Source organism: Oryza glaberrima, chromosome 5, assembly GCF_000147395.1.
Source record: "Oryza glaberrima chromosome 5, OglaRS2, whole genome shotgun sequence".
Taxonomy (NCBI): Eukaryota; Viridiplantae; Streptophyta; class Magnoliopsida; order Poales; family Poaceae; genus Oryza; species Oryza glaberrima.
In genome coordinates this window covers 11,717,167-11,729,236 of record NC_068330.1, presented here as the reverse complement: position 1 = coordinate 11,729,236, position 12,070 = coordinate 11,717,167, and the positions used below count along the sequence as shown (strand labels likewise).

The 12,070-nt window shown below is 41.2% G+C and overlaps 1 protein-coding gene across 1 annotated transcript; it reads left to right on the top strand.

Moving 5' to 3' along the window:
• Positions 1-6,873: 6,873 nt before the first annotated feature.
• On the top strand, positions 6,874-10,530 carry LOC127774088 (pentatricopeptide repeat-containing protein At5g16860-like). The gene is given in 3 exon segments (XM_052300362.1): positions 6,874-7,865; positions 7,867-9,665; positions 10,493-10,530. Coding segments are annotated over 2 exon segments (2,655 nt in total). The 5' UTR covers positions 6,874-6,983; the 3' UTR covers positions 9,640-9,665; positions 10,493-10,530.
• The last annotated feature ends 1,540 nt before the right edge of the window (positions 10,531-12,070 follow it).

Below are 12,070 nucleotides of genomic sequence, written 5' to 3'. Positions count from 1 at the left end.
CAAAGTACACGGAGCCAAGTCGCCGGGAGATGTCGTCGAACTCATCAACCACGATCTCGTCGGTATCATCTGTTTCGACTACTCTCTTTGTAATATGTTCTCAAAATCATCAATTCTATATAAACTGGACTAGGGCTATTACCTGACAAGAGGCCTGAACCAGTATAATCCTTGTCTTTTTTCTGCTTGATGTCTGTTGATGCGAAAAACACACACTGGCCTGAAAGATCTGCTTAACTTCTGTGCAGGTCCAAAATCTTGCCTTTAGGTTCGTGAGCGTGCTAGTTGATTTGATCCTGCAATCAACGAGAAAGAAAGACAAAGAAACCGTGGTTAATCCATAAACAATAGCCAATCGGCTAGTTGCCGATGACATATCATTTATCTTCGAGCCGATGTCATATTGGGATCGATCGGCAATCATGAATAAATAAGACAAAGGTAAATCTACTCGATCGGCTGTAGATGTCAACAACATATAATAATTATGTTGATGTATATTTAAACTAAGTGATTGGGATAGATCGGTCGCCATGCCGAGACAGTATAAATCACTTAAATCGAAATATACATTAACACAGTGGTTATATAGATGTTTACAGCATAACCAATCAAATAGATCTAGCACGTATCGGCTAATACTCCGATACAACTCTATATTAAGATATTAAAGCAAGCATAACACATTAAACATGAAGCCTAATATATTCTAATATAGTAAGATCTTAACATAAAGGGTAGATTTAGCATGTCAATTTAAGCATACAAGGTATAAAATAACTAAATCAGGTAAGATCGGCTGAAACCCCGATACTATCTCTTTCAGTAACCATAAAACAAGCCAGATATTATAATTATAGGTATTACTTAATAGATCGAACTCAACCGATGCAGCATTAAGCATAAAGATAAATATAAGATCTAGGCAAGATTATGAAAACATCTAAGAGACGGTAGATATGCTATATAATCTAGATTAATAGTAAGATCTAACCTTATCGGCCGCTTTCCTAACAGTAAGAACCAGCCGATTGCAGGTTAGATAATGCAATTGCTAGAGATTATAGAGCATATATGATAACTCGACGAATTACATAAACAAGATTAGAGTGTCATAAAGATGGAAGCACTAATCCCGAGAACGCAAGCCGCCATGACAAGTTTACCTCTAGTTGAAGATCGAAACCGATGCAGCTCAACCCGAAAACAAGAACTCGTCGAAATAGAACGAAAGTAAAAAGGGTGGCGATGCACCGAAAGTGTTATTGAACTGATGTTAATTGATTACATGGGTTCGGGTCATATTTATACCCGAGATACAAAAATATGTCCTTGTCGGACACGACTCTTATCTCTAACAAACTCTAAGATACCATAAGTCTTTGCGGCAGACTTTTGCTCAAACATATCTCTAAGGAAACTATACAAAATATCCTAATTAATAGATACAATTGCCTTTCTAAGAGCTTATCTCCATCGTGGCAATCCCTGTGAAGCACGTAGATCGATTCTAGAAGCAATTCTGGAACCATCTTCATCAAAATCGGCTGTATCGGCTGTCCCCTGTCCGATTTATCTCAGCCGATGCAGACCCCAGCCGATGCCTTCGCAGCCAATGCATACTCTGTTCTTCGAATCTAATTCTTTGCTGAATCCGCTTTGATTTCAATGCTGAACCTGGTTCATATCTTACCAAATTTGGTCGTTAACAATGTCGTACTATGTAGACCCTCGTTCCAATGTATCCCAATACTCAACTCATCCGGTCTATGAGTATCACTCGTTGACAACGGTATTTTAGTAAGATTGATTTTCTAAATTAATCTACTAATTTCGTAAATATATCCAGCATATATCTACAAAGGTACGCAATATTTTATACATAATTTTCCATACTAATTTTTAGATCAATAATATATTATCTTTATGTAGCGACCCATGTATTCCACTTCCAAGGTAGAATACCAGTGTACGGCTCATTCCTTAGTAAGAGCCAACTTTCTAAGAAATGGGTGCACCAAAGTAGCATAGCAGAAACAATTATAGCAAAACCCATTAAATAAATACCCTAAGAAATTAGTTCTTACCAGAATAATAACACTAACAGTACCATTCTCTTCTAGATCTAAATCACCTTTAACATTAAGTTGATGTAGAGATAACACTTGATCAATTTTATAGAATCTTCTCTCCGCCTAATTGTTAGCTCAACATTACAAGGAATAATATATATAGGGGATGAGTACGAATGGTACTCAACAAGTCCAACTATAGCAACCTAATAAATATATACCCATAATCCACCTGCATAATACATATATCTCCAAAGCCCATAATCCAACAAGGAATTTTATGCATATTTATAAAACAGTGTTACAAAAGATTATATTAAGTAATTATAAAATCTACTGTATACAAGGCACCATACGTATTAGGGCATCCGATAGGTTCCTATCCTGTCGCGTTCGTAGTTTCTACCCAAAATAGGGAGTGACATATCACAATTCATACACTCTGCAGAGGTGTGTCGCTGTACCCACATACGCCTTAAATCTTTTTATGCCCACGCCCGTCAGTGCTTGAAGCACACTTCATGGTGCATGCCAGCAAGGCTAAGGTCGTAAGCTTTTCATCAATCCTATCTGTCAATTATCTTTTCGAGGGATTCCCGCAACAACGGCACACCATCAGATCCCGCAACAACGGCGATCCACATCATCGGATCGGGTCCCGCAACAACAGCAACCTTCATCGCTAGCCCACACTCACGGGGTTCACGGAAGTCCTTAAGCCCGCAAGATAAAACCATTAAGAAAGAATTACTAAGTCAGACTATCCCATTCTAGGTCATATGGTCGACACGATCGCTACGGCGCTTGAATGCCATATAACAGTTATTGTTTAATCTTATGATGATAATATATGCAACTGAACCCCCACCACCATGGCAAGTTCGGAATACACTACATGCACGCACACAACTCCTACACAGACTAGTATACGCATCAACCAAGAATTATGCTATGATGTGGTTTGTCTCATTTTATTTTTCAGATTACCTTGTTTGATGGTCCTAGTGTGGCTGTGAAGATGGTGTAATTTTTTTCTTCTCTAGTTTCTACAGCTTCTGCTCCTGCAACTGAAATATTTGGACACTTGTTCTCCTTGATCTGGAATGCTGGATCATATCTTTCTGAAATTGAAGCACTTGGTACAGCTCCTCCTCCTTGAGGTAAAATATCAGCCTCTCATCTGGAATTGAATCACCAGTGCACTTACTCCTAATAATTTTGTTGATCCTCCAATCTGATGTTAATGGTCCTTCTTGCTTGAGCTGCTACTGGTTGTTTCTCCTCTTGGCTCTTGGCTCTTGGCTCTACTGATCTTGTTTCCTGCCATCTTTCTTGATCTTCTACTAGTGATTCTCTCCCTCCTCCCGAAACTGATTCTCCTGCTTGATTTTTACTGCTCCATCTTGCTTCCTAACCTTAGTATCATCTCCTCCTAGAGCTGAAACCCCTGTTCATCCAAGAACTGAACACCCCTGCTTCTCCATCAGATTTGGTTTTCCTCTGTCTCTCCCTCTCTCTCTCTGGTTGCTATCCCATGGATAATACCACTGTGATCTAGTGAGGTGTATTGTCTCTCCAAATGAACTACTGGCTACTACCGCTACTGCAGCTGAGCTGCTCTTTGCAACTAAAAATGGTAGTACTACAGCCGAGGCTACTGCTGACCTTGTTCTCTCCGACAAGAGGGCTTGGTTTGGAATGAATGGGTTCACACTGATCTAGTTAATTTGGTGGAACTTAACTAGTGACTCACCTGATTGTTTTTTTTTTTTAAGAACTACCTGCTTGTTGTTTTGGTGGTTGTTTCACTACCTGACACCTAAGCAGTAATTTTTTCCACCTGACACCTAAGCAGTAATTTTTTCCATAAAAACAACTGGGGTCTAAGAAGGGTATAATTTGGGGTCTACACTTGCTCCCTGCCGCCCCCTCCTTCCTCAGTGCGCCGGCTGCCTTGGAATCCCTCCTCGCGCCGGCCCCATTGCCACTCCTCTCTTCGCGTGCCGGCACCACCACCGCTGCCTCTCTCCGCGCGTCGGCCGCCCCCGCTTCCCTCCGTACACCGGCGCAACTTCACCCCCTCCTCCCACCACCGCACCGGTTGCCACGGCTTCCCTCCTCGCACAGCCCCCGCTGCCTCTCCTCTCTCCGTGTGCCGGCGCCCCCGCCGCCGCCTCCCTCCGCGCGCTGGCTGCCGCCGCCTTTTTCCGCACGCCGGCCGCCCCCGGCCTCCCTCCGCACGCCAGCCGCCCCGGCCTCCCTCCTCGCGCCACTCCTCCATTGCTCCTCTCTCCGCGCTCCGGCGCCGTTGTCGTGCCTCCTCCCCGCGCCGCCGCCACCTCCTGCTCGCTCCCCGCATCGGCGCCACCGCCGCTGCCGCCATCGAGATGTGAACGAGAAAGAGGGTAAGGCAGGTTGTGAGATTGGGTTGAAGTGAAAATGTATGGAGGGTATTTTGGTCAGTTTTAATAGTAGAATGATTTTTTTTCTTTTCTTTTTGTGAAACCCTAATGTGTAATGTAAATAGGGTCAAACGGCATGCTCGATTTTAAAAAGCGGGATGAAATTAGCAAACTAAAAAATGTAGGATCAGATTAGTAGTTAGGCTTCAAAACAAGGTCAAATGAGCATTTGTCCCTATAACTAACCTGTGGCGCGCAATAGATCTGTGAAACCATTCGAGTTGAAAACCTGCTTCCCTATGTTTGTGTTCATAAGAGAGAGAAAATCGTGCTCAAATGACATGGCAGCTCGATCTCAGCCTTATAGGAGAAGCTATTTTCGCTGGCGGTCCTTTAGGTACATTGCCAGCGAAAACCTCGACATCTTTGCTAGTGGCCCGCTTAACTTAGCTGCCAGCGAAGATAAGTTTTCACTAGCGGTCCAAAACCCCCTACCCCTTCTTACGTTGCTTTTGACGGTTTTCGCATATGATCCCTAGCGAAAAGTTTAGTGTGACGCCACGAAAAAATCGTTTTATAGTGAGATGTCGACCCAATATTTAGATGCTCATATATATGGGAAAATATGCTCGTTGGAAGCGTTTGTGACGACTTTACCAATCTTAAGTTTGGTCAATCTAGTCTCAGGAAGTGATAACATTATGGGCCGTACGTGTGGCTTCAGATTGGGCCGCTCCAAAACCCAGACTCCGGACGGCTCTGTCACAAGCCACGCCGCCGCCTTCCCTGCAGCTCCGCTCCCCCGGTCTCCGCGCGTCCGCCCCGACGCTCCACTGGCCCTTCCCTCGCTTGCTCGACGGCATTGCCTTCCGGCCACTGCCTTGTGCCTTGGCCTGTTGCGGCTCGTCGGCGCCCTCCGTCGTCCGCCACCTCCGTGCCTGCGGCTCCGACGTATTATTCTTGCGCGCGGATGCCTGGAGGGCAGGTAATAACAAAGCTCTTCCTTCTCCCAGCTCCTCTCCAACTCCAGTGGTGCTGGTGCTGGTGCTGGTGCTGGTGCTGTGGCGGTGTCTCCCCACATGTGCTCCATTTGATCTTCTTCTCCTTTTTTTTTTTTTGTCACTGAAACATATAGCTTACTGTATTTAAAGAAAATCTCTATACATTGTAGTGGGACGGGTTCAGCATCGGCAATTAATCGTGTCTGATAGAAATTGAAGGATGATGAAGTTTCATGGTTACTTTCCTTTATTCGTGTTTTCTTCTTTGGCAATTATACATTGCCGACTCCCACTGCTTCCAGTGTTGATAGTTACACCATATACCGCTTAAGCCCAACAAAAAAATGAAATCATTATTTATGTTGTCAATTAATTTTGAAAAACTGTTACTATGAATTATTATGCCAGATTTAGATTTTATTGCTCAAAATAAATGCTTATGGTTAATCAATAGTACAGACCACAGATAGAGAGTAGTACAAGCAAATCCAATTATCAAAGGTTTCCTTAAAAAGTGGATTTCAGTTGTTCTAAATTGAAACAAGGGAACTTGTACCAGGACTTCAAGATTTAGATCGTAAGAAGTGGAACCATTCATGTTTTTATCTTTTTTTTTCCATTGTGTTCTGGTTGTTGTAAGGTTTTCAAAGAATTGAATCAAAATGGATGGGACATGGTACAGTGAGAAAAGTTGACACCCTTCAATGGCTTCGATTTGTCTTATTAGTTGTAGTACTGAACTTCGAATTTTTTCCACATACTCCTCATAGATTTAGGAGGCGTTAATATGATATAAAGAACAATTTAGTTTGCATTCCTGGTTGATTTAAAATCATTCCACTGTTGCTTCTCATGGTTGATTTGAACTGCAGTGTTTGTGAATACAAAAGGTACAAACAGTTGCTCCTTTGTTATTATTCTTCCTTTCTCATTCTCTCGTGCGTTCTGACAATTTGGTAAACCTATAGTCATGTCTATGTGTGCATCTGTTGCAGCTCAAATTATTTTCATGTTATACCCCCTTATCACACATAAATAGTCAAAATTTTCCTACTAGGGCTAGTATTTCCGCTGTTGTCCTGAGATTGACATTTGAAGTGAAATGATGAAATGGACATTTACAGTCACATGCTCAGGTGGATAATTTGTAAGCATCGCAATGCTTTAGTGCTACATAGAACAAGCTTTGGGCATGAATATTGTCACTGGGAGTTGACAATTGATCTTGCATGATGTTAGGTTGTTAAAACCCCAATAATCCAGATAAGAAGGATTTTACAGGATGGTAGGATACTACAAACTACCTTTGATTCTGCAACCCTGATGGATAGCATGCCTATTCCCCTTTGTGATCTTTGACTTATTCTTCCTTTACATTACATTGTTTTGCATTAGATTGATGTAATATGTATGATGGCTTTTGCTAATTCAGTTATTTTTGGTCATACAGTGATGCAATGGCTGTTTCTTTGAGGATTCATTATGCATAATGGTATTCTACTGCAGCTATGCTTTTGAACTTGCCTAAGGCGGTAAAACCAATTGGAGTACGGTTCCTTTCAGGTGCAAGGGCAGCATGCGTTGGTGTAGATGTTTATCCTAGTCACTTTGCATCCCTATTGAAGGAATGCAAGTCTGCAAATACAGTTCATCAAATTCACCAACAGATAATTGCTTCTGGTCTTCTTTCTTTGCCCACACCATTATTGTCAGTCTCACTGCCAGCATTGCCATCCGAACCATTTATATCTCCAAGATCTCTGGGTACTGGTGTCGTAGCTTCTTATCTTGCTTGTGGTGCTACCGACTATGCTCTCTTGGTGTTGGAACGTGTTACACCGTCACCAGCTGTGTGGTGGAATCTACTTATCCGAGAACACATCAAACAAGGCCGCCTTGACAGTGCAATTAATGTCTCTTGCCGCATGCTGCATGCTGGAACTAGGCCGGACCATTTTACTCTACCACATGTATTAAAAGCATGTGGAGAGCTACCTTCATACCGTTGTGGTAGTGCATTCCATGGATTGATATGCTGCAATGGCTTTGAGTCCAATGTCTTCATATGCAATGCGTTGGTGGCAATGTATTCCCGTTGTGGTTCTTTGGAGGAAGCCAGCATGATCTTTGATGAAATAACTCAGAGGGGTATTGATGATGTTATCTCATGGAACTCTATTGTTTCAGCCCATGTTAAAAGTAGTAATGCTTGGACTGCATTGGATCTGTTTTCAAAGATGACATTGATTGTCCATGAGAAGCCTACAAATGAAAGGTCAGACATCATTAGCATTGTCAACATACTCCCTGCATGTGGTTCTCTAAAGGCAGCACCTCAAACTAAAGAAGTCCATGGTAATGCTATTCGTAATGGCACATTTCCAGATGTTTTTTGTTGGTAATGCCCTGATTGATGCTTACGCTAAGTGTGGTTTGATGGAAAATGCGGTAAAGGTTTTCAACATGATGGAATTCAAAGATGTGGTTTCTTGGAACGCAGTGGTGGCTGGGTACTCCCAAAGTGGCAACTTTGAGGCAGCCTTTGAGCTTTTCAAGAACATGCGCAAGGAAAATATCCCATTAGATGTGGTAACATGGACTGCTGTAATTGCAGGCTATTCTCAGAGGGGATGCAGCCATGAAGCACTCAATGTATTCCGTCAAATGATATTTTCTGGGTCCTTGCCAAATTGTGTCACAATCATCTCTGTGTTGTCTGCCTGCGCTTCTTTGGGAGCATTTTCTCAAGGTATGGAAATTCATGCCTACTCCATAAAGAACTATCTTCTAACCTTGGATAATGATTTTGGTGGTGAGGATGAGGATCTTATGGTGTACAACGCGCTAATAGATATGTACTCAAAGTGCAGAAGCTTCAAAGCTGCACGCTCCATATTTGATGATATACCTCTAGAGGAACGCAATGTTGTCACCTGGACTGTCATGATCGGGGGGCATGCACAATATGGGGACTCAAATGATGCCCTCAAGATTTTCGTGGAGATGATTTCTGAACCATATGGAGTAGCCCCAAATGCTTATACAATTTCGTGCATTTTGATGGCCTGTGCACATTTGGCAGCCATACGTATAGGTAAGCAGATTCATGCTTATGTGCTTCGTCATCACCGATATGAATCATCTGCATACTTTGTGGCGAACTGCCTCATTGATATGTACTCAAAGTGTGGGGATGTTGATACAGCTAGGCATGTATTCGATAGCATGTCTCAAAAGAGTGCTATTTCTTGGACATCAATGATGACAGGGTATGGAATGCACGGTCGTGGTAGTGAGGCCCTGGACATATTTGACAAGATGCGGAAAGCAGGCTTTGTTCCTGACGATATAACCTTCCTGGTTGTTCTTTATGCTTGTAGTCATTGTGGAATGGTTGATCAAGGTCTATCGTACTTTGACAGCATGAGTGCAGATTATGGTTTGACACCTCGGGCAGAGCACTATGCCTGTGCTATTGACTTGCTGGCCCGCTCTAGGCGATTAGATAAGGCATGGAAAACAGTTAAGGATATGCCAATGGAGCCCACCGCAGTAGTTTGGGTTGCATTACTGAGTGCCTGTAGAGTACATTCAAATGTTGAACTTGCTGAACATGCTCTGAACAAACTGGTCGAGATGAATGCTGAAAATGATGGATCTTACACGCTTATCTCCAACATATATGCCACTGCAGGGCGGTGGAAGGATGTAGCGAGGATCAGGCACTTGATGAAGAAATCAGGAATTAAGAAGAGGCCAGGATGCAGCTGGGTCCAGGGTCAAAAGGGCACAGCATCTTTCTTTGTCGGAGATCGATCACACTCACTATCCCCACAAATTTATGCTCTTCTGGAGAGTCTAATTGATCGCATCAAAGCTATGGGATATGTTCCTGAGACAAACTTCGCATTACATGATGTTGATGAGGAAGAGAAAAATAATCTTCTTGTTGAGCACAGTGAGAAACTTGCTCTTGCATATGGTCTCCTCACAACTTCCCCTGGTTGCCCAATAAGGATCACAAAGAACCTGCGTGTATGTGGTGATTGCCATAGTGCATTCACCTACATTTCCAAGATTGTGGACCATGAGATCGTAGTGCGCGACCCCAGTCGTTTTCATCATTTCAAGAATGGTTCATGCTCATGTGGTGGCTATTGGTGAGGGTTTCTTTTGTGAAAGCATCAGAGGTAGAAGCATAAACTAAGTAGTTAACAATGTATTACTAGATATTTTCCCACAGTAAGGAATACTGATGTAATCTAGATTCTTTATACTCTAGCCATGAAAACTTATCATTTTGGGCATCAACATGGTCTCCTAAATATAACTTTGATAACAATTTCTATCACAATATATTTGCAAGACAATACTTTGATCACTAATCTCTAGCCCTTCTATCAGGCCTTACCCTACTTACACTTGCATTAACCGGAGTTATTTTTTTGGAACTGTTAATTTTATACTCTGGCCTTAACCTATTTATTAAACTCATCATGTAAGAGTGTGAGACTTATACCACCATATTATTACCTCCATTCTTTTTTACTTATATTTTGGATATCGTCAGTCTTCCATGCACATGTTCGATCATTAATTTTTCAAACTATGTATTTATAAAACTTAATAAAAGTATAACTATATGAAATAGTTTTTCATAGCAAATCTACTAATATATATTTTCATATTCAAATCCTAATATGTTTTCCATATATGAATCGTTTAACATTTTGAGGTTTGACCGCATGCATTTTATGATGTCATCCTTTTAAGGATGGCGGTAGTATATATAACTCATGGGCCCTATGGGTTCTACACCTACATACATGAAACCCCTTTAGGCCTTGTTCGTTTAATCCCTCTTATGGGTGGATTTGAAGGGGATTTATTCCCTTCCAATCCCTCTCTCTTGGGGATTAAACGAACAACGCCTTAGAAATATGGCTGCTCAGTGCCGGCTGGCCATTGTATTCTCCAAAACCAGTTACTCAGTTTGCTAACTACCTTTGTGTATTAGTTTCTGATTAGGTATGGAAAGAGCTGGCTTATCTATCGTTTGGAATTACAAATATATCATATATGGAATAGCAAATATGTTATATATGGAATAAAAATATGTCATATATGCTGCAAACATTTCAAGCACTTCTTTGTATTTCATGGAGAATTGGAGACAGATATTTATATTATTCTGCTTTTTCTGGAGTAATATTGTAGCTTTCAGATCTGTTGCAGTACAGGTTTGGTATTTGTAAACTCTTTTGGTCCTAATCGAATTTTGCATGTCAATCTAATTGTGGTTGCTTCTTGTACCATCTGACATATGTAGCTATGTAGCTAGCTCTTTCAAAGATCAGTAGCTGTCCTTGTTGGTGCCTCCTGACAAATGCATGCACTGCAAGCATAGGAAGCCTTTGCAGGTATGGAAACTAATCAATAATCTTTATCAGGATGGGAAATTATTTCACTGCATTACTATATGCCAAATTTGGACCTTTTTGCGATATAATTTTCTTAGAATTGCTTAGACAATAAAGTAACGGTTGTTTGTCTAATATTGAGGTGAAGAAAGTCACCTGCGTACTGTTCAATTCAGATTCACCTGCTTCTGTTCTGCAGCACTTTAGAAATTGTGTTACTGATTCCTTACAGATATACATAAGTTCTTAGTAAACTTCATTGATTGTAAATAAAAGCAATTGCAAATTTTCACCAATTTGATCTTATCAGCTTGGGAATTGCAATTATAAATAGTTCTGTGTTTTGTATTCATCAACTTGTTTAGTTACTGCACATGCTTCCTGATATGCCAGAAGTGAAGAGATCCATGCAACACTACTGTTTGACGTGTAAATAGCAACATGAACATCATGCCATCATGGATATTCCAATTTTTTGACCAAAATTTAGATGTGTATCTATACTTTATTATAACAGCACCAGCATCAGTTTGGCTATACATGGAGCGTTGATACAAGTAGTCCTAGCTAGCGCTTGATTTGATCAAACACCTCATATTTGAAGTTGGATCCTTACCTCCAAATCTCCCCAAAACAAATAATTTGTGCTTTAAAGGCATCAATTTAAAATTTTCTGATATATGATTGCTGGATGATACAGGACATCATGGCCATTCGTGATTTGATCAGAAGTCCATCAATTTAATGCGTTTAACAAAGTCTTTTTAATGACTTTGCTCCCAGAAAATTCTGCCTACTCTCTAGCCATCTCCCTGGGCGAACCCAGTCCCATTACTATCCTCGCATGGATTCTGTTTTCTTTGTCCCCTTGCCAGCGCTAGACTGATTGTTAAATTTATTCTTGATTAGAGTGCTTCTCCTTTCAGCAACTGTCAGTATCTGAAAACTCATATTTTCTATGCACATGATTTTGAAGTTTTAAAAAATATTTGACTAGATGCCTCACAAATGTGATGTTTGTTGAATCCACAAAATGCTTTGGACATAACATAAGACTATAGTTTCAGTGATGTTCAGTGGCGAATCCAGGGTGTAAATTGAGGAGGTGCTAGTGTAAAAAATATAATACTCCCTCCGTCCCTAAATATTTGACGCCGTTGACTTTTTTAAACATG